Genomic DNA, 25298 nt, shown 5'->3' on the forward strand with positions numbered 1-25298 from the left:
CATTTTTAGAAAAAATGGTCTTTAGAGTATATATCAGAGCTTCAACTGCGCCCTGTGGGCAAAGGTGTAAAAAATCTCCAGGTGTGCGATTTGTTGTTAATAAAGGAAGATAATCAACCCCCACTCAAATGGCTTCTTGGATGAATTAGCATCCTATATCCAGTACTGATGGAATAGCCAGGGTGGCGAAAGTGAAGACTTCCAATAGCCTTCTACGACGTGCGTGTATAAAACTGTGTCCTTTACCGATTGACAATACAAAACTATAATCGTATCCTGTAAGCAATTCTTAATGCGATCATTGGTGTAGTGTATCTCAAGTGTTGAAAGAAAAGATCTATATTTTTTTAGATTGTGCTTTATCGTTCCTTGTCATTTTTTTCTTGATTTTCTTGAAAGGTTTTCTCTTTCAAAGCCGGGGGTATGCTCGGTATCATAGCCGACTGGGCAGTAGCAATCCTTTGAACATATAGTTGACACCAATCAACGTTCTTTAATATACAATAAAACGAAGTCTTATACATTTATAATGTTTAATTTGGAAACATAACATCAATAGTCAACGAAACGCAAGAAAAGAAAAAACCCAGTAAATACATTCAACATATCGAAATAAGAAGCCGGGATAAAGAAAGATTAGGTTATTACGCGACATCAAAAAAATTGATTTCATTACATTGTTCGATTTCGATTGTAGATTGAAGTTTTTTATGATGAGAATTAAATTTTTTATTGCAATCATCTACATAACCGAAAAGGAATGAAATATTTATATCAAGTTTGCTTAGGACAGTTTCCTCAATATCTTCCACCACCAATTGTGCTATAACACTTGAAATGGAAGCTCCCATAGCACAACCATCAATTTGTTCATATATTTCATTTTAATATTTGAAGTATTTTATTATAAGTGTAAGTTCTATAGCTTTTATAAATTCGTCCTGAGGGATTTTTGTATATTCTTTAATTTTGTACAGTTATGTTATTAATATATTTTTCACAATTGTAGTAGAAATATTTGTATATAAAGAAATTACATCTAACGAAATAAATAAATAATTAGTTAGGAATTTTTATATTTTTCTTTTATTATTTGAAACCCCATGTATTTTTGATATAGTATTTGTTTTGGTATAAAATTTTTCCAAAATATTTTTCAAATAATTTGATAATGGGGTAAAAGGAGTTTGCATACTTGAAAAAAACGGTCGAAGTGTCATGTCAGGTTTGTGCGGTTTTGGCAAACCATAGATTTTAAGACGTGAGGCATTGTGAATTGGCGAAATAAAAAGTTATTCTTCTCAAGATCGAATGAGATTATTATTTTGTTTTTGATAACAATAACTCCATCACTTTATTTTATATTATCCAGATGCAAAAGAGTAATCAAAATTGTTTTCTTAAAATAAAGGCTGAATTTTTTTTCTAAATCTTTAATCTAATAAGTCGAAATTTCAGGAAACGTTGGTAATTTTCATACTGAACACACTGTTCACACTACCACTTCGCCAACACTCACTAACACGTGTTTCGACAACCAAGTTATCGCCCTCAGAGACTGAAGGTAAACTAAAACCAATTCACTCGACCTACCTATTAATACTACATTTTTCCACCAATGAAATTACTCCCGGGAAATAATTCCAACGGAAATTTTACATTAATTCCTCAACTACTAAACCATAGAATCGGTCCTTTATTCCTATTTAAACTGTTCTGCAATGCTTTAAAATGCATCTATAATTCATTATTGGATATATTTTTTAGCAATTTTATATTATTTGTATTTATTTCTTGATTATGCTCGGCAATACCCGATTTTTCGGCCTGTCCATATTTTAAATAAGCTATTTGCTCTTTAAACCAGACATTAACAGATCTCTTAATCTTCTAAAATACTTTCTGTCAAAATCATCAAAGCTAATTTCATAGATACCACTATTTTCCAAATCTAGTAAATTATCCTTATGATTGATTACCCATCAATTGTTTTAGTGTATTACTAGATTTATAAACCAATTCTGTTGAAAATTCCCTCCACACCTTTAGTACAAACAGGATTGAAAGGTACCACAACAAAGTTTCCCTGTTATTCATTTTTATTTTGGAAAAGGCGGCTTCACAGTGAGATTTATTAAACTTATTATGGTTAATTTACCTATTCACATATTCTCTTACCATATTTTTCTCAAATCTATTCATATAGATTCATAGGACATAAGATTTCTTACAATTTTAATGTCTACAATTATTTTGCGAGTAAAAATGAAAGAGTAATCAGCGTAAAAAAATCGATTTTCGAATACGCTAAGCTATACTTGCACCTGCTCCAGAAGAATTTATTAGAGAATTTAGGAAAACGATCATGGGCTAATATGTTTTCGATCAAAGACATAATGTTTCTTTTTAAAAACTATTTTTTTAACGTCACGTACCCGGACTAACAATCTAGAAAAATTTAATATTTATTCTTAATCAAATCTAGGTAAATATCAATATTGATCTCAAATCGATTATATTAAAAACGCTTTCCTTTTTTTCAGTTAAAGTAATGTCTTGACATAATATAAGTTATCTCAAACCCAAGAAACTCTTTTTCCCTAAATTTATTCTTGCAAATAATGCCACATCCTCAAGTAAAAATACTTAGGATTTTACTACTCACATCTGCTACTATATTCAAAAATTCCTTTCTGCCGACAATTTCACGTTGCAACTCCTAAACAGCTTGTCGTCAACTTATTCGATAAAAAAAATAAATTTCATGAATAATAAATTAAATTCATCTCTGTACAATCAGATGATAACGAAACAATTAAAACTTATTGAAGAACAGACAAGTAATTATAAAGTGCAATTGATATCAAAATTTTCTTGACTAATAATTTCTTCAGTACAAATAAATTTAAAAGAAATTCCAAAGGATTTTGTCGCAAATTTCTGTATATGTACAAAATTTATTGCAGTTTAAGATTTTTGTACTATAAACTTGTTATGAGGGTAATTGTAATAAAATATTTTTCTTCTGAAAGTATAGATATAAATTTTTATCTTGAATAAACTACATTACTATGAACTCTCTGAATACATTGTCTTTGGGAATATTCTATTTTCATGGTAAAATAATAGTATTTGTATTGTATACTCACTCTATCGGCTACACCACCAGGTATAATAGTTTTGACAACTACGCCAGTGCTGCGGCCACCAATAATTCCAAATGCTAAGCCACTGCCGTCGTTTACCAGATCTATTACTTCAACTTGTGATAATTCGGTGTTTAACTGCAATAAATAAAATAATGAAAAAATTAAAATCTTGCCATAGCAGAAGAAATAAGTTGAGGATAACTTCGAGTGTACAGCTTATGATTTTATATACAGTGCTTTTCAGATAAAAGTATCCACCTTTAATAACTTTTGTAATACTGGTATTTAGAAAAAATCCAAAAACACGTCAATTTATGTTGGAAGGGGCAAGCATTATGGCTTATTTAAACTTACTGGAAAAGCCACCCCCTCACCCCTAGCAGCATCCCCTTTATTTTTTTAAATTACTTTTCATATTTTTTATGTAAAATTTGGATACTCCTCTTTGAGCTGATTTCAAAAATGTATAATACTTGTAGGTTAAAGTGGTTAGTTTATGAGATAAACAATTTTTCTTTTAAGAGCACAAATTTTACTTATTATTTAATTTCACCTTATTTGCCTGTACTAAAATGGGTTGTACAACAGTTCAAACTCTTTTTAACTGTGCTATTTATTCTACTTAAAAAATCCAAACAACAAAAAACTCTACTTTTTATTAAAGTTTGACATTGTCAACTAGAATTTGTAGTCACTATTGATAGTGTAATTTGATACATTATTTATTTTGTTTCTCTGAAATGGTTTACTCTTTGTAAGAAAGAATTGAAATTATAGGTTTATACTACGAAAATAATAATTGTGCAAGAGCTGCTGCTAGAATATTTAACGAATTACATGACGGAAGACATGCAACTCATAAGTATGTAATTCAACTGATGGAGAAATTTACCACAACAGGGTCTGTTTGCAATAAAGTGCATAAGCGAGAGGGATTCGTAAATAACGAAGCAATCCAAGTGGCAATTTTAGGGCAAGTCAGCTTAGAGGCTCAACAACCCCAATCGTTGTCAACAATAAGTAGAGCGATCGGTGTTTCATCTTCTACAGTTTTCCGAGTTCTACATAAATTCAAGTACCAGCCATACAAAGTTAAGTTGGTGCTCGAGTTGAATGAAGATGATTTTGATCGTCGTCTAGAGTTTTGCGAATCAATGACGCAAATTATTAATAACAATCCACAATTGTTAAACAATATTTGCTTTTCTGATGAATGCTCATGGTCATTAAATGGCTTAGTAAGTAGGCATAATTGTAGATATTGGGCTGAAAGTGATCCACATATTATGCGTGAATTCCATACACAACATCCCCAAAAGTTAAACGTTTGGTGTGGTATCCTAGGTGACCACATTGTCGGACCTTTCTTCATCAACGAAAATTTAAATGGTGAATCATATCTTGAGTTACTCAGGGAAGGGGTTGACCCACGTATTACAACAATAATAGAAAATGATGAAAACCTTTCCGAAGATTTACTGGTATTTCAACAAGACGGAGCTCCCCCACACTATGCTATGCCTGTCCGACAATTTTTAAACGAAACATTCCCCGCTCGTTGGATAGGTAGAAGGGGGCAGATGATGGAGTGGCCACCTAGGTCACCGGATTTAACACCCCTAGACTTATTTTATGGGGGTATTTAAAAAGAAAAGTTTATGCTACCCAACCAGAATCTCTGGATGATTTACGAGAGAGGATAGAAAATGAATGTCGACAATTAAATCCAGCCGTATTAAGCAATGTCAGAGAGGCATTTCAAAATAGATTATACCATTGTATGGAAGTGAATGGTACTCATTTTGAACACTTATTGTAACTTCATAATAAATAGCACAGTTAAAAAGATTAGAGAGTTTGAACTGTTGTACAACCCATTTTAGTACAGGCAAATAAGGTGAAATTAAATAATAAGTAAAATTTGTGCTCTTAAAAGAAAAATTGTTTATCTCATAAACTAACCACTTTAACCTACAAGTATTATACATTTTTGAAATCAGCTCAAAGAGGAGTATCCAAATTTTACATAAAAAATATGAAAAGTAATTTAAAAAAATAAAGGGGATGCTGCTAGGGGTGAGGGGGTGGCTTTTCCAGTAAGTTTAAATAAGCCATAATGCTTGCCCCTTCCAACATAAATTGACGTGTTTTTGGATTTTTTCTAAATACCAGTATTACAAAAGTTATTAAAGGTGGATACTTTTATCTGAAAAGCACTGTATATTAGAATAAAATTTGTAATGTTTCTATTTATTCGGAACAAACGTGGACCTTAAATATGCATTTTACAGCGACTAAATAACTTTGCACACTATTCATTGAAAACTCCATACTGAACTGGAGAAAAGTCTTTTTCAGCGAGTGTCGACCTTTGTTTTCCGCCCTTTACCAAAACGATATCCAACAAAGTACACTATTCTTCCATTAGGAAAATCACTTTAATGCTAGTTCAATAAGTTATGATCAGCGTTAATAGCAACCAACTCTATTGTATATTTTGCCACTATGATAATTCCAACGCTCTACTGTAATCTAACGAAAGTTTATACAAATATATTCATTATTCATTAAATCTCTCGCATTAATTCATTATTCATGGAATAAACAGACTGAACAAAACTCATGAATCCCTATTTTATTTACATAGCTTATTAATTCGGGCGAAAATTGAATATTTAAGATAAAAAACAATTGTAATTTTTTGATAAGAAACTCCAGTAAGTCAGACAAATAAGCGATTGCTGGAACAGTGGTCAAAATGAAGGCGCTCCACCGACAGGAACGAAAGCAAAACCGAGCAGAAAGGTATTAATTCAAACTTCATCGAGCAGAAAATTTCTGGGACAATCAAATGCCAAGATTCAAATTAAATTATGAAAATTTTACTATAAAGAAGAAAATTGGAGCTGAACAGAATATCGCACACACAAATACACGCACTGTATAGACACGTGTAGATAACAAATAAACCCTTACAAAGAATATTGGAGACTATGAGATTAAACAAAAAGTTTGAGGTATCCGAATATGATAAGTCTTGCTCTCTAGAAATTAATAAAGTTATGAAGCGTTGAATGAAAAAAAGTATTGGAAAAGCATATAAAGTTTATAAAGGTTTAGCTAAACAAAGAAGACAAGTAAAAGAGCGTGATTAGGATGGAACAGAATAAATATCCAAAAATGTCTATCTAAACAAAAATTCCCAAGTACCTACCCTTTCTATAAATTTAGACATTAACACATTTATTTCTGTTATTTGGCTCTCTCCATTTATATGTGTTCAGTTTCTGAGATTTCATTACCATGATTTTGGTGGTTTGACTAGATGCTAATGTGTGTCTGAATGAATAATAATGAAGTGTTTAATTGAAACTGAATTTTATTTATTGTTGCAGTTTAAATTGGCAGGAAAATAGTTGTTTCAGTTGGACATAAACACTATTTTGGCGATTTCTTCTGTAATTTTATCCATTAGGGTTCTTAGTTTTTTTCTGAATTCACCAATACTTCTGGATAAACTTTTCAGCATACAGATTCACTGAATATTTGAATACACCTTTTGTATTGTATGATATATTACACATCAATCCGAGCTTATATCACTCAGACCTTCAATCAATACAACAATGTTTTATTCAATGAAAAATCTTTTTGAAGTTTAAGTAGCACACGGATAACTTCCATTAAACTACCATGCATGTGTCGGCTATAAGTGTAATGCACAAGATGGCTTGTCTTCTTCCTGATCCTTCTTTGATCGCTTGAGAAATTTGAAGTATTCATTGTATATTTTGTACATTTTTCTTGAGAAGATCGACATGACTAATTATGTCCTATAGATAATTCAAAGCAAAATTGAACACAAGCCGTATTGGTAATTTGCCAAGGAATACAATCAAAAAAAAAACTATGAGTTTACTGACAAATATTTATTTTGATGAGAGTAGCAATACAGTGCCTGTTTAATTTATATTGTTTCTATCATCTTAACTGAAGAGTTCTTTACTTGAAGAAATATGCCAGTTTTCAGTAGTGGATCAAAACTTATATTCAATTTTTTTCTCAATCCAACTCATTATTCATCTTTTCAATTATTAATAGTTTTTATAGAGAAATAAATAATAGAAATTCAGAATTACCGATCCCATGAAATTGAAAAAACTAAAATGTGTAGCTAGTTTCCTTTTCTCGTTTTAGAAAAAGCAAAGATGAATTGGAATGAAACTACCGTCTATACTTAGTTATATTCTGCTTAAAAAAATTCAATATACCGAAGGGAAAGACCAAAATAAATTTTACGGGTTTTCATCATCATCGAACCCTCGAGTTTTTCACTAATGTTACGTACGGAAGCAAAATATATTTTCCATCGAACTGGCAACGAGGAAATTACGCCATAACAAGAAAATTGAATTGAACGATGAGAGATGTAACGATTTCTATAAGTACCGGGTTTTTTGTAATTTTATCCTCCATTAAATTTGTGGATAATACAAATACAGAAAGTTGACAAGGCCATCCTTATTGTTCTATGAATTAATAAATGTTGATGAACGTAGAGAGTTGACCATTTTGAAAATCTGTAATATACGTTAAAGAAAGCATCATGTGGAGCTAGAATTAATTGTCCAAGGATACATAAAATATTGTAATATAATCAGTATTCAGAATACAAGTCCTCACAGACCACTAGACCAAAACCGAAAATGCTTAAAATTTGGTCAATATATGTTGTAAACATTGGAATGCTTAAATAAAATTCAATTTTATAATAAAAATGAAGAATTCATTCAAACCAATCCATACATTTTAACCAATTTAAGATATTTTTTTGATGTTCGCCAATGTCCGATCCATAAAGTTTCTTTATAAAGTATGGCTGTTCTAGTGTAATGGAAATTATATGAGTTGAAGATTATAAAAGTAGTAATTATCACAGAAAAATGTAACTTCCCTATAACTCCACAAGAATGTACACTTTAGTTACTTTTTTCCATGATAGATTCAACAAACCACATTTTCTTTTTTACATTTTCCATCACATGAATTATCTTTATTTACCTACACCAAATCTTAATATAATTCTAGTTTAAGATATATCAGTGTCAGCATAATAATTTGTACCAAATTTTGGTTACTTTTTTCACTGAAGCTGTTGCTTTTTAAGAGCTTTCATTCATTTTTTCACTATCATTTCCTCACATGCTTCCACGAATTTTTTCAGCACTTTTTGTATTGAATTCGATATTTTTCTGAGGTATTGTTTTTAACAAGGGTATTAGAACAGTTGAAATCAAATCCATCACAGCTCGAACATTTGTTATTATTGATTCATTAATGAGCCTACATTTTCAGATCAGAGTCTGGAAAAGTCGGAGCTAGTTGAAGTAATAGGTTTCAAACAGTTTTGTTGAAACTAATGGTCTGCTTCTAGCTATTTCATATATATTAATGGTTTTACAGGGATTTGACGCAAGCCAATAATTTGATGTTACTCCGTACAATGGGGAGGGAGAGTTGAAATAATTGCAATATTCCTCCTGGGCTTAAGATGGTTAACAAAGCCTTCATTTACCATCAACAAGATGGATTTGTTAAGCTTTCTAACCTTGTCGGTGCATCTTTAAGCATATCTTTAAAATAGACCTGAGGAAACAGAAATACAGTAGGCAAGAATCCTCGGACAGTATGTGACAAGTATCTTTCGGCATGTGAAATATGACTTACCTGTTTGAGACCTCTATCTAATAGATTTGCTCTGCGGTAAATCCTTATTATGTCTGAAAAGTTCATATAGCCAGTGAATTATAACTATGATTGTGGTGAAATAGATATGTTGTTCGCCAATGCAAACTGGTACGCAATCTTTTTAAAGTAACAACCTAATGATGGTTATTATTCTCAGAAAACGTTTTTCTGCTACCAATACTGCGATTGTAAACTGTAAAATTGTGAAAAGATTTTGGAATACCGGAATTTTTAGTTAAATTTCCAATCAACTGATTTTGATTGACAACTCTATCTACTGCTTCACGACTTTCTTCGTAAGCGTTTATTGTTTGCTTCGACATTCAAAGAAACTTTTTTCATACCTTCTTATACAATTTTTCCTTGACTCGCACACTCCAATTCAATCATATCCTCGGTGCCCCACCCATGATATATTTATTGACCTCATAGTAAACCTTTACTTCCACTTTTATGGTTCAAAATCAATGAGATTTAATAGGGCATGAGTATATAGTAATCAACACAATTTTTAATTATCTTTAAAAATAGCGTCAATCTTCACTTGGGTCTCTATAGATAAAGCAATGATTTGGATTTGTCCTTTGAAGAAAACTTTTCGCTACTTTTTTGTTATATTTTTTGAAATATCAATATTCTTTAAAAATATTTGGTACGGATATGAAGTCTTACCCCCTCCTAGGACTTTTCGTTATTTAAAACAGAGTCGAAAAATCCTGGAACGCGTCTATTTTGATTTTAATTCGTTAGTAAGATTTGGAAAGCAGATCTAAAAAATGCACAATTTTTTAATTTTAGACAAAACTTAATCTACTATAGGAGATACTCAAAATATTCTCTATTTACTTATTGACAGAAGTAGATTCTTTACCTCCCTAACCTTTTGTAGAGTCTGAATATTAATCCTATTACAGTCTTCCATTATTCTTTGAGAGAGTTCAGCAAATGTCGCCAAATAGCTCACATTCACATTGGGTTTAAGATAACTTCATTGTAAAAATCTAGAGGAGTCAGATCTGTTGTCTTTGTGGCCATTCGATGAATCCACAATGCTCAATTCACCTTATCAGAGATGGAGCTCCATCTTGATAAAAAATAATATTCTGAGTGAAATGGCCCGAATTTTTCCTAATTGCGTCATTAATTTCTCTCTGTAATAGCTTTTTCCCTCTAAATTTCCATCAATATAGAAAAGATCTATAATATACATGACATGACAGGTAATTAGGACTTTGTAAATAAATATTATCTATAGTTACACAATATTGCAGTTTCCGATCTTGATCACCATCTCTCGTGCGTCATTCTCACTTCATATGAATGGAATTTTTGCTTTTTCAGACTTTTTAAAACGGTTCTCTGACTTACCTCGCATTCGCTAGTAACATTTCCAATTGAACTGAATGGATTTACTATAAATTTTGACAAAATATCCACTTTTGTATCCTCAGAAGTCTTTTTTCTACCATTTCATTACTTGTTTCAGACAAAAGCAGTTTCAAATAATTTTGTAACAAGTAATCTACAGTAATGTCGATCAATTGGACGATCTGGAGAACGTTTATTGAATATTCTCACAGTTTCATGGTAGTTACGGCCTATTTCACTTAATATTAAAACTTTTATCACATTTTTCGGGTAAACTACAACCATTTTGATTGTTATGGATGAAAAACTCACTAAATTGCAAGTGTTGATTTTACCCTAGCCTTGTCAATATTAATTAGAATCAATTATTGATAAATGTACTGAATACACTGTTTAAACTACTAAATAGTTTTACCTTCAGTCTCTGAAGACGATAACTTGGTTATCGAAACACGCGTCATACAGAGTAATTGTGAGTGGTGGTGTAACAGTGTATCACCAACGGTTCTAGAACTTCCAACATAGTAATTGATAAATGCTTGGTTTTTTGACATTTATCAAATTAAAAGACACTCCAACCATATTTTTAAAAAGTATTCTAACCACAGAAAATTCTAAAAATAGAAAAGTAAGTAAAGAAACAATAAATCAGTATAGCCGTTCAAGGATAGAAATTTTATAATTTTTGTTAAGTATATATAGTGTTCAAAGTTAAAGCAAAACCACAATAACTTTTTCTGTATTTTTATTCGCAATTTTTAATAACAAAGAAATATTCGAGATTAAAGCAAAATGTAAGGCATTCTTGAGTTCTGTTTTTCAAACCCTTTCCAATGAAATATGGCACGCTTTTTCTTGCTATTTGAAAAATCTGAGGGCGTTACTGTCAAGGGTAGGAGGTTAAAGCAGCGACAATTGACGTGCTCGACCATTTTGATCTTTGTCTGAAACAACAATTCCTAGGGGGGATAAGACTCGATATCCACACTGTAGTTTTGGAATAATATCACTAATTTTTTTATTATGAATTTTCATAGAAAGCTTTGAATTACTGTAGCTTTATAAGTTTATCAAATTGAAAAGTAGAAAAATATAAAGTTCTAAAAATTTAACTTAATATATCGCTCAGTATTTAACTTTAAAAATCAGTTGAAAAATATTAATCGGTTTCGTACTTTGTTTATGTAATGCATTTTTCACTATCTAAGAACGAAAAAGCTATAAATCATAAAAAAGACCTAAATAATTTAAGTAGAATTTATAAACTACTGCTATATATTTCAAATGTAAGGACTAGGAAAAAATGGATTTTTCTTATTAGAAGGAAGTTCTGGTTTGATTTTCTTCTTATGTTGATATTCATGATGAAGATGATCTATTTTATAAATATAAATACGCAAATTGTCGTTTTTATTCAGTCACTGTGTAAATTCCCTTTTTTTTTTAAAAAAAACTTCGCGAAAATCAAAAACTCTACTTACGCCAAACAAAATATCGCTCTTCTATAGAAGAAATTATCGTATAGTAGTTGCTTAAGTTGATAGAACGAAATATTCAATATATTCCCAAATAGATTTCCATTATACGGACAAAATATACTTACCACCATGTCTCTGGATTTAATTAATCCCGCAATCCATCCGACGGGCTGTGATAAGGCCTTTCATCTAGTATGCGATCTTGTAATCCTTCTCTTCACGCTCACATTCTCTTATTCGCTTCCAGATTTAAACCATTCAAGTCAGCAAATCTGAAAAAAATGGAAAAATTTCGGTTCAGGAAAGACTGTATAAATTCTGAAAAAGTCCATTCAGTTGATAGAAAAGGCTCTATACATTATTCACATACAGAATTTAATAGGTTTTCTTCCTCAAATAGAAAATAGAAAATATTAATAGAGAAAATTGAGAAAATTTGAGTTTAAAAAGGCCTTATATCTTTTTTTCATTAAGAGCGCTGCTAAATAATTAGAATACATGTAGAAGAAATCTTTGTCACCCTAGCGACTTCAAATTGTTTAGTTTCGACGTTGCCAAATATACATTTTCTAAGACTATGTTTGAATCAGCTTTTTTATTATTACATTGATCTTGTGCAATACACGTATATGGTTTTTCTAAAAATATGGAATTTTTGTGGTTATTTTGTGCTCTCAAGGCTTTGGCAGATTTATAATCCATAGAATGGCCTCCATAAAACATGAGTTGAGAAAGTGAATATCAGTTAGTGTAGAATTTGTTGTCAATTCTCTGGTGATAGCAACCTTTCAAATTATATACCATTACATTTTACGTATTTAAACTATTTCTAAAACTTTTCTTTTTTTATATTTGAATCGATTTTGAATATTTTCAAATATAACGTTCAATTGTAAAAATTCACCAAGATCTCATAACTAATAATTTTGACAATAACACGGAGCTTGAAGCATAATTAGTTTTGTATTCTCAGATAATATTATTGATGATGTCATCTTATTGTAGTAAAGTAGTTTAGTCGTTTACGTGATGAACGAAAAATGAGGTACATATGTTAAGTGTTGTTAGATCTTCTTCACCAATCGTACTTTATATGGATGTCTCGATAGCACAACCATCAATTTGTGTATATATGTTACCGTGAAAGAATGAAATTGAAGAATCTCGACTTTCCCCGATGAATGTCAACAAACATAAAATACGTCGATGAAAGATCGAATATTTCATTACACTCTTGAATATTCGGACCCTCATTGATGTATATCGACAGATGATCTGGTGGAGGCTGAAAAAAGAGGAGCCGACAAAGAGGTGACAAAGAGGTTTCCTGCCAAATCCTGCCACTCTTATGCAAGGTTTGATAGTGAGAGCAATGTTTTCTGAATTTTTTTTCGATACCTTAATAAAAACAGAATGGATATTGCAATGAATCGATCTTTATAAAAAAAAATAAGTCAGCGAAGTTAGTAGTTTTTTTCGGGGAAGGGTAGAATATATTCTAAAATAATATATAATTTTTTGATAATTGTTTAATTTCGTATTTTTACAAGACGAGTTCAATAGTTTTATGTAAACATGCAGTTAATTCAGATTGACATTTATAATTGAGAATTCGTGGTTAGAAACTTTCTAAACACCTTCTCAGTTAACTATTGACTATTCTACTTACAATCTTTTCTATCCTTGCGGGTGTTAGGCGGCCTCTGTAATTATTGAATTTGCTTTTGTACATTGAAATAATATGCTAGTTTGTCAGTCTTCTGGTACTACCCTACCCTTAGGATATCCACTATTATGTCTTTCCTATCTTTCCGTGTTTGTTCTGCCTTCGTTTTTTTAAATCGTTTCCTCTGTCTCCTTTTCTATAATTTGCTGTCTGTTTCCATGATCCATCCGGTTAACCATTATTGCCTGCCTACTTTCTCCTTCCCTCCTTCTCCGTATTATTTCCTTTTTTAACAATTATTTAATTACTTTATATTTTCTCCAAAAACTGTTCTTTAATTTTCCTCACAAGCATTTCAATTTTTTTGCAAACTCAGTCCAGTTTTGATTTAATCCTTTGATTATCTTCCTGACATCCGCTCTTTATCCTTCGTGTTGTAGTCTTTTTAAATTATTGCAGATGGACAAATCTTCCATTTGTTTTCTCTCGTTTTCATTGCTCCTTACATTTTTCGTTCCATCAATGTAGTCCTTAAAATCTTTTGTTCGTAATTTTTGTTGTACTGCATGCTTTTTTTACTACATCTAATACTGTCTCAAATTTCAACCATAATTCCTCTAGCGTCTAATTTTGTTTCCATTTAGGTAATCTCAGTATTCAACTTTATTTCGTAGCCTAAAGAAGTACCATTGAATTATTCAAAGTGCTGCGGAACACCGGTTATAATAATTGAATTGTTATCAAGCAAAATATTAAAAGTATCAAATAAAATGTTTGTAACAAAAACTGGAGTAATAACTCCAATTACTTGAAGTATGAAAACATACTACATCACACCTGCCAACTAAAAGAAGAAGAGCCTACAGAGTTGTAATCAAATGTCTGCATCACTCCTTTAACACGAAAGAAGAAGAAGAAGAAGAGCTAACAAATCAAACAAATATAATAAACGCTACACATAAATATACCAAGGAACCTATAAATATGTTTTTCGTAGATTTGGAACCAGCAAAAAACAATAAAGACGTTTAAAAACTCGTAAAACTCAAAATACAAACATTAAAATTAAACCACCATACAAAAATAAAAACAACATAGTACAATGTACGAGATGCTAGTGATACGGCCACTCAAAAACGTACTGCAATAAATCATTTATGTGCGTAAAATGTGGACAGGGCCACAGCACTACAAGCTGTAAGAACACAAGGGACACACCAGCTAAATGTGCTCTGTGCGGTGGAGAACACCTTGCCAATTGTAAAGGATGCGAACACTACCACAAACTAATCAACAGCAGCCATACAAGCAACCCAGCATACAAAAAGAACACCTCCAAATGCTAACCAAATATATATATAACACCACAGAAAACAAACAGCAGAATTCGAAACAAATCATACGCAGTAGCAGCCAACAATAACTCACAAAACAACAATACGAACTTCTAAGCTACCAACAAAACCACCTCTAAGCTATCTTAATAAAAGTCACAACCTTGCCATATGAACTTACAATATCCGCAGTATATTGCCTACCTCGACACAACATAAAACAAAATGATCTCGAAGAGTTCTTCAGCACCTTAGGAGACAAATTCGTAGAAAGAGGTGATTACAACTGCAAACACACCATGTGGGGATCCAGACTGTGCACAACTAAAGGAAGGGAACTATACAATACGATAGAAGCTAACATATATCTTGACAAGTACTCCGACGTATTGGCCAACTGACCCACACAAAATTTCGGACCTTTTGGAATAAACTCAACTTACACAGACATCCTGCCCAGTTATGACTTAAAGTCTGATCACTTGTCTATTTATTGCAACCGTTGGAACGTCAATCATAATTAGAACACCGCCACAAAGATTACACAACTTTAAAACAAAATTTGATATTCAATATTTTGCATACTTCCCATGTTCTATCAATTAAAAATATAGACCCTATGGAACTTACCTTTTAGAGTGCGATCCGAGAGCATGTCATGTCTTGTCACACAATTGATACTTGATACTCAAGTAAGTGCAAGGTAAAGATATAGAAAAAAAGCACCCAAATTTTGAGGGACACCAAGGATCCTCCAATTCTGCCGCATCTGCCATGAAATTATGGCACAGCTGTGACAAATTGATCAAATTTTCATAAAAATTATGTTAAAATTGGTATTTCCTCCTAAAAAGGGGCTGTTGTCATAAAGTAGTACAGAACTGAATAATACCAATGTTTAATGTTTATAGTTTATGTTGAAATAGTGATTATACGTCAACTGGCAACACTATTGCTTTTGTGATACAGATGGTTTGGTTCATGCATTGAAGATTATTTTTTGAGCAACATGCTCGTATTTTCCGAGTTTTGTAACAGATTACGCGATTTTAGTAAATTTTCAGCTAGAGAACACTGTACCTAGTTGTCATGTTCCATTTTTTCAGTGAGACCGATGCCGTGTGCGGTCGAAACGTATTTTATGGAAAGGTACAATAGAAAAATTACTTAGCAGCTTAAAAAGTCAGCCAAAGTGCTGCAGATGCTATAGACAATGTGTATCTCCAATAAAGTGCATATTTTTTCAAGCATATCCGATTTTAGAAACATTTGAATATTCCATATATAATTCAACTAAACGTTGAAACCACTGACATGTATGTTTTTGGAATTTTTTTATACGCTAATTAAAAGTTACTGCCACAAAAGTCACTTTTTAAAAAGATACTTTATTTGTACAGCAAAACAACACTATTCAAAATTAAAATTACAGTTTACAATATTAATTATTAATCGGTGAACTGTAACTCGGATTAGTGCTAGATGATAAAACGTACTCTGTACTGTGCGATATGTGGAATATAAAGATACTTGTCAAATATCGGTAACCTCCGCTTCTTTCGAACTTTTATTTCTAGCCATTTTCATTACTACTTTCGACAACATTGTCTATCTCGATTCATCTTCTGATCGAATGACGTACGTGACATTCCAAATCCCAATAACTGTCTTTAATTCCAAATGTCACGTTTCCGCAACCATGTACCCTTTATTTGCGCTCAAATCAATGCTAACCAATTTAACTCGCAATTATACGAGGGAAGTCTTATTACTATTATACTGTCAGCACAAGCGGTTGTATCTATAACATATTTAGGAAAAAAGACACTAGATTATAATACATGCACGTGAGCATCATTTAATCACGTTTCGTAAGTACAAAGAATTATTTTGAAGTCTGGAAACGTTGTTTAAACGCGACCTTTATCTGATTCACTTCTTCATTTTCTGTCAATCTCATGACAGTTGACTTTTTATAGGTTTCTCTTTTATTTCTATGGTTTTGTATATAAGGATATATATCTGTGATCGAGATATCTCGTTTTGTAGAACGTCGATATTTGTGAAGAGCTATTAGAAGAAATGGATACGTTCGAAAAGTAATTCACTGATATTGAAAATCTTACAATCCGAACTGAAAGTGCAGAAAATGAGAACGATCATTTAAAAAACAAATTTTCTTGGAACGAAGAATTCAGATAATAATCCATTGGAAATTACGGGAAATTGTATTGCATTGGAAATAGATGAAATTAGTTTAAAAGTGAAAGAAATTTGTTGGGAAAAAAATAATGAATTTCATATATTGCCGTGACACTGCATGTTTATTGCTCCACCTCTGAATTGTTCCAGTTAAAATTGTTCATCATTATTTTGGTTAAGAGTCTAGTTCCGTTGCAAAGAATTTACCTTAATCCAAACCTAACCAACTAAAGTCGAAGGTTTTTGCTTTCATCAGTCTATACAGTCTATTTTAGTACTTAGAGAGACTAATGGATTTCGGCGCCCCGCTATATATTCGTGCACAGGAAATCTTGAACAAACATGCTATTTTTCAAAACGACGAACTGTAATTATGGTCCTAGTTGAAACCAAATGGAAAATAGAATTAAAGCTCTATTACTTAAAACAAGAATTGTGAGGTCTAGTCAATGCGGTTACAATAAAATACCGTAATACCTAACCTAACCATTGCTCTCTCTTTTTATAAATCAGAACTGACATGCTAAATTAATCACTTAGCCACAGGATGTACCGATGCAATGTTGTGTGTCTTTAATTATATCGTTGCTAATGAACAATCAAGTGAATGGTTTTACATGCATCAATTCTTGAGTCTACATCGCTAAACGTTGGATCTGAAACTCTTAAGGTCGCGTTGGAAACTATTTATAATTTTTTTCAAACTTTATCGCTGTGGATTTAATTCGTCGAATGCATGTTACGTTTTTCCTGGAGCGAAATAGCCTCTATATTTAATATGAGTCAATACCCAGTAATTTCTACGATGTAACAACAATCTCAATATAAAATAATTCCTATGTTTTTTTCCAGCCAATCAAACTCAAAGCGATAAAGGAAAGCTCAAAAACTTTATAGTTTCGAATGCGATTTAGAGAGTTTATAAACCCAACTTGTGTCACTCTTTTTTAATCGAATATAGTAACTTTCTTATTTAATAATTGAGTTTTATTTTTTATTACAAATATTAAAACCGCAATAAATCACATTATTATATATGTGTAATGTATATTAATGAATATACATTACACGTACATGATGAATATATTTGATCCTCGGGTATATGTCCTGGATATTTGAATATATTCTAGGTATATGCCAAATGTACACTATGTATATTTGCATAATATACTAGTTATATGTTTATGCTAACTAGGTAAGTGAGTTGTTGCGAAGATTCTTCTAAAAAACAGAAAAAATTGAGTATCGAGCTTTCATTGAAGAACTGTTCTTGAAATGCAATGAGTCTTCGTAATTGACTAAAAAAATGCTACGGTTGAAGCAAAATACAGGAAAGAGATTTTCATTGGCTCTTGAGAGATACGCAGAACGAGTCGAAAAGAGCCCTCCGGAAGAACACACCTTGTAGTCTTTGCATCATGTTAGAGAAGGACGTTATCGCATACGTATTCGTCTATTTTGAAAAGACAGACGGCAACTATTATTTGTAAGAGTTAAAAATTGGAGAGAATTAATGGAAAGAGTGTTTGGACTCAAAACTAGACTTTGTAGAAAAATGAAAATGATATGAAAAAAATGTCTTGTTTCTTGGTTAGATCCGAAACTTTCCAAACAACCCTCATAGATATACACCAGTACACGAAATTTTTCAACGATTTATGACGAAGGTTGAAATATTGGAATGTTTTTACATGAATCTTACTGGAACAAGTCATTACACAATTGTTATATTCAACAGACGTTTTATATGAAGAATTATCAATGTACGTCTATGATTAAAATAATCTAATACTTATAGTAATTACGCGGATATATTAAAAAATATAAATAATAAGCTCACAATGATAATAGTCAACATTAAGAGTAACTACACCATTCCGAATTATCAGAAGATATGACAGTAAAACTCTCATTTATTTACTGCGTCATATCATCAAATAACTCACTATAAAATAAATTCCACTGTTGGTATTCAGCTTATTATTATACATACAATCACAAAAATGTGAGGTAATTCTAGCCACTGTGACAATGTAATATTTGGAGTCATGAGATTTTGATATTTTTTACATCCATATTCATATTCACCAACAGTAACAATATAGGTAAGCATTTTACTTTTAACTACCCCACTACTTTATTCATAAAATAATTTTAATAAATTCACATGATTTGTTTAGCTAAATGCAATTGTGTTCAAGTGTTAGCTGTTTCTTTTTATATTGATTATCACAGAGATAAATTGAAAGTGTAACAGCTCATGGAGTTTTTCCAACTGCTGCTGATATCGGAATCCATTTTTCACCAAAAATAACCTGCAATGGTTGATGATATAATATTAAATTAATTTTTTTTCCATATAAATACTGAAAATTATCGCTAGCACGTGTCTTTCTAGATTATAATAGCTTTTTTCATTAGCCAAAGGGCCCTACTAGATGCAAACATTACAGACTCAACTTCATTTACCTACTGACTAAAGACACATTAAAAACCTACCATTATCACTACCATTACCAATGAATAAATCGAAATATTTGCTACATGAGTAAGAACACTATCCGATGTCAATAATTCTCTACTTGGGTCAAATATTTCGGGACACTCATCAGATCAATTTAAAATAGTTTAATTATTTGTCAAAACTCACTATTATAGCCAACTTTATAGCTTTGCTTTTTCTTTGGTAAGATTTACACCGCTATAATAAACGAAAAATTCCTCCATCTCCTTGCCCTGACTAAGGCCAATTTCACTTGTCATTTAACATTCAAGCACCTTATTACATGAGTTATTAAACTTTTGTAAGATCTCAGGCTTGGACTGACTGATACTAAGAGTACAGACATCAAACCTCGACTCTTGAATCATATTTCACTAAAAATAATTTCAGCTCCCCAATATACTTTCTATACTGACATGTGTACTTGTACGTTGGATACCTCAGAAAAATTTTTTCACGTTTATTTACCAATTTTATATCTATTGAAATGTTTCATTTACTTTGCCTGTATTTTAATATATCAGTAATCAGACTTATACTTTCAACTTATAACGGGTACTTACTACGGGTATTTCCAATCTTGTTGAAATATTATACTTTCACGAAAGATGGATACATTTGAAAAAAATTCAAAATCAATCGGAAATACAATAGTAATCACAGCACTAACACAATTCTTTATTATGCAAATATTTATCAACTGTCTATCTGGTTGGAAAATGACCGTGTACTTCAACCACTTTACCCACACGCCTATTTATATCTAAGCGTGAGGAGCGCTGCACGTACTTGTTAACTGTACAGCACTTAGACTGTAGCAGTTGCTGATTTTTGGTAGCACAAAACGGTATTTTAGTATAAGGGTAAAAGACATACGCCACTATGAATAATCTTTTATTTAGCAACTACTTTAGGTCGTAAAGCTACAGTAGTTGGTGCCTTATTGACTTCTGTCGATATAAATTGAGACACTTTCAGGATAAAAAGTTATAATAAAATATGACTACACTACACAAAATGTTAAACACAAAACTTGTCCTGCGCCCAAATACAGTAAATAACACTTGAAACGTAAATTGAATAAAGGAACTATGTTAATTCATCAAGACAAATTAATTTGACTTTGCATTTTTAAATGCACTCACAACAACACTCATTTTTTTTGAGATCAGGTAGTCGTAAATTTATTAATCATTTTTGAAAGATCATCGATTCTAAAATCGAATGATCATTCATAAGTTTGAGAATATAATTCTCGAACACTATCTAATATTACAAATTTTTAACTTATATATAAAAATAGGAACTTACGCATGTTTTATTTTCGATGGATTCTATTTCACCTTTTGTGATATTCACTTGTTGGTTAGATTTGACTTTAAGCCCGAAATCAGCGCTAGATTACAAATTTCTTAATTCTTCTGATTTACTGATGTCGAAAAAGATCTCTCACAAGATCTCACTTTCATCTTTATGCCTAACATGGTTCCATATAGAGTTAATTCCTGAACAATTCTATCCATTACTCTCTGCCTATTACTTCAGCTCTTTTAGACTTAAGCAGACGGAGCTGCACAAATTTTGACGAATGATCTAATACAATATTTCGTTGTTAAGCTTTTTTTCAGAACTTTAACATTTTTCTTAAATTTTTATAGCGAAAATTTAGTTTCTTCATATTCATATTTTATTTGCGTGCCTTGTATAATCCATTTCCACCCACATAATATCTAATTAGGTAAGTTTTTTTATTGGGACAATAAATTTCTCTACCTTTTCAATGTGCAATGAAAATTTTGTAGATTTTTTTTTCGACCATTTCACTTTTCCTATAATCTCTTAATGCTGTTTTAGAACGCTAGTAAAAAACTGAGGATTTTGTCATATTAGTGACACTAATTCTATCAGGCTGTCGTCAATTCGACGATTCAAGTGTACAACTTCTTATCCATGACTAACTAATTAACAATCATCTTCAGAAACATAATCACTTAAATATAACCTATGTCCATTTAAATTCGTTTTTAATACAAACTAGAAACACCAGAACCGAATAACATTTTTAGTAACCATCGGTCTTACTGTTCAGAGAATAGTAATTTATGCAACAAGTGCATAAAGTGGCACTTTTTTTCACGAGTGGCAATTCCATGAGTAAAAAAAAATTAATAACAAACGCATGATGATTAAATTTAAAGCTAATTGTGGAGAACGATATTAAGAAAAAATAATAACTAAATGATATATTTTTGTTTCATTTTGTAATGTGATTATTGAAAACGCAATTGTTGGGTTGGCATACAAAGAATACCAAAAAATCTAACTTTACATATTATTAAGAAATAATAATTATTTGAAAGGACCACCCTCAGAAGTAAATATGTATTCTTATAAATATAACCAAAAGCTCTTATATGAGTCTGTTAAATTCTTTCATTTGCCTCGACTATACTCTCAGTTCGTTCTAATTTGGTCTTTCAGAATCCTGAGAATTATAATTTCAGACCAATAAAGTTGAAGTGCAGATTAAAGTGAAGTCAGCGTATTTGAAGTTGAATATAAAGGAATCCTTCAATTTATGCCGATGATAATCGAAATTAACTCGAAATTTATCGAATGAATCGTTCCTCGGTGTAATTCAAATAATTAATTATATGAATAATGAAAAATCTACTACCGCCATTTACATATTACGTTTTCGTTGTCGAATATTGATAAAAGTTCTGGAAAATTATTGATTTCGTTAATATTAATTGAATCGAAGATAGGTTGAATCAAAATACTAATATATTATTAACTCTGTATTTTAAGCGAGTATCAATACTACTACTAAAATCATTAGTTATTGAGATATTTTGTGCGTTGGTTATAATTGCTGTGTCAAAAACTGACATTTTTTCATTGCAGTTGGTACTGTAGATGCTGAATGCAAAGAAAAAACGAGTATATTATAAATAAATTACAGAAAAAAAAACGATAAAAAACCATCATATTCACTACAGTATACGTAGATTTATTATCACAATAGTAGTTAGAAATAACCTCCGACGATATCTAGGCATGTTAGAAAACGATAACTGAAACATTTTTATAGAAACAATCCGAAATTCATTCTGAATTGTTTCCATCATATCATCCCTCGTTGTTGTTGTTGTTATTGGAGGTACTTTGTACACTTTATTCTTAGTATGACCACTAAAAAATGAGTCCACTTTGTTGGAATCTGGTGACCTTGGTGGCCACTCTACTGGACCATTTCTTTCCGATTCATATTCCAGGAAATAGTTCATTCAGTTTACCATTAATTGATTTATTTGCGAGAGCAGGCACACCATCATGCAAAGTTCACATCGTTTGACGTGTTCGAAATGAGAATTCTTCCAATAAAAGAGGTAATTGGTTTACTATAAAATCTGAGCACATATCAGCATTCAAATATTCTTCAAAAAATACTACATATTCACCAACCGTACTTCCCCACACATTCAACAATTATTTAGTTTGACTGTGTGTCACTATGTGATATGGATTAATTGATGAATAATAGTGAAAGTTTCGCTTGTTAACACAACCATTTCGATTGAAACTTGCTTCATCTCCAAATTAATGTAGTCGAAAACGTCTCTTTGTTAATTAACTTTTTGTAAAGCTCATCTAAAATACTAGTCTTTTTCCAAAATCACCTTGAGATTACTCATGTTACAAGTAAATATGGTAAGAGTGCATTCTGTTTCCGGTAACTGTAAGCAAAACATTAATTTCGTTTTCTTCTCTCACAGAAGTTTTTAATCGTTCATGCTTTTCATATTTGTGTGAACCAGTGTCGTTGAACCGTTCTATCAATCTCTTCAAGCTTGTTTTTGTACTTTGCCATCTTTTAGGAAAATGTTAATATCCAGATCTTCCATTCCATCACTAGTGGAATTCATAGTTCGAATTTTTCGTAACACCAAAAAATATACCTTATATTGGTAAAATATTAATTTTTCACATAGTCACCTCACAATCAGTTGTTAAATGATTAGATATTGGTACATAATCATTGTTTTGCACAGAAATATCAAAATATCTCATGAACTAATAATTTTAGGTATAGAAAATGGTTGATAAAAAAGAATTATGTTAGTAGAACTCATCGATACAAATATGGAATTGATTTTCAAAAATCGAGAAAATAATGTATTGATATTTTGATTCACCTGTATCAGATGCAATGAATAATAACGAAAAAATAATTTTCCAGAATTTTCACTAGGATTCGAATGCTTTGGCTGCAACAGATCTTCATTCTCTTCATTTCTCTTACATTGTACAAGGTATTGAACTTGTTACTATTTTGATGGAAAATTGGTTATAACTTCTTAAATACCCCGTAGAGCACATGACAACAAAGGACAAAGGAGGCACTCAACTTTATCACACTCATATAGCCAATATTCTGTTTCATAATATGTTTTGTTCTGCCTAATAGAGAAAAAAGAAAGAACCATACGTCACAATAGTGTACTTCCAATTCAAGCTTTGTGCATGAGAGGACTCTCACTCATGATTTTTCAGAATGTAGATCTGCATTTTCCCAACGGTGCGGGTAGATTATCTTTGTCTGATATTCGGAGCAAACATCAGATTCTAACACTACAAATATCGCCATCAATCACGTATCCAAACGCGCCACCATAACTACCAAGCTCGTCTAAGATAGCATGCCAGAGGGAGTAGCTGGAAAAAAGACTGTTCAGGAACAAATACAGGCATGTTCGACAGTTTCGCTGGGGAGAACAAAAAATCTACGTATTTAAGAAATTGGATGCTGGGGTTGTTTGTCCGTACCAATGTTGAAGTTGTTGGTGAAATGTAGACTAGAAGTTGCCAGTGATCAATATTTTTATGAAATGATGTAGTTGGATCGTTATAATCCTATCAGATGCCGTGCTTAATCAATTGAACCCAGATTTTCATTTTTAACTCACATAATTTTTGGTTTTCTTATCTTCCGATGGATAGTGTAGAAATCAGTTTTTCAAATAAACTTTGAAAGTATTTTAAAAAAGTATTTTAAAATTTATATAAAATGTATGACGTTACATCTCAAATTGACTCGCCAAATAACATATCATGTGCCAAATTAAAAGTGAAAGGTATCACAACAAATCTATCATCTTTGTGTGCTTTGACAATTCTAGTTTTATGAATAAAATATAAAGCTTGGCAACAAACCTGATTTAGTTTACACTCCGATCCCGTTTTAATCGAAGAATAGCTACTGTTTATACTCAAATTATTCTGGAATGGGAGTTTAGTAATGGGATAGCCAGTTTATAATTCAAAAGGGTACATTTCTAATGCAATTCGCGGTCGATGTGGAAACACAGCACACATGCTTGGCATACAAGAAACATTGTTAGCATTTCTAATGTAATTCAAGGCTGATACGGTCCATAGAGGCTATAGGCTTCAGGATGTTGCATTTCGTGCCGTGCATAACACATGCGCACTAGTTCTAATTGTCGTATTTCACATTTATACACAGATTCATACCCTTTATCTGATTTATCGTAGAGGGTTTTGTAATTAGTTACACATTCAAGAAGAAATTGATGGTTTATTTTTGTATCCATATTGAATCAAAAGATAGCTCAATTGAACGTAGCCTCAAAAAACAAAGAAACGGGTGTTAAGGAGCCTGTGCAAGCACTGTTCGCAAAGTCATTGGAAAAGGACGAATTGTACTTCAAAATTCGTTCTAAAGAAACATAATCTTATCATCTTCCTCTATAATACTCTGACCAATGCTACATTTGCTAATACTAAATGCTTTCCTGATTATAGCATTTATCTCAGTTCGTTCCG

General features: G+C 31.5%; 1 protein-coding gene across 1 annotated transcript in view; it reads right to left on the bottom strand.

The window, feature by feature from the left end:
- LOC130447078 (uncharacterized) overlaps positions 1–25298 on the bottom strand; it is a 450284-nt gene that overhangs the window by 399694 nt on the left and 25292 nt on the right. Inside the window, exons 2-3 of the mRNA XM_056783735.1 lie at positions 11869–12015; positions 3150–3284 (exon numbers count right to left, since the gene is read on the bottom strand). Of these exons, the coding sequence (XP_056639713.1) occupies positions 3150–3284; positions 11869–11874 (141 nt within the window). The 5' untranslated portion in view covers positions 11875–12015. The remainder of the gene's footprint in view (positions 1–3149; positions 3285–11868; positions 12016–25298) is intronic.

This window comes from Diorhabda sublineata, chromosome 7 (assembly GCF_026230105.1).
Source record: "Diorhabda sublineata isolate icDioSubl1.1 chromosome 7, icDioSubl1.1, whole genome shotgun sequence".
In the NCBI taxonomy this organism is placed as follows: Eukaryota; Metazoa; Arthropoda; class Insecta; order Coleoptera; family Chrysomelidae; genus Diorhabda; species Diorhabda sublineata.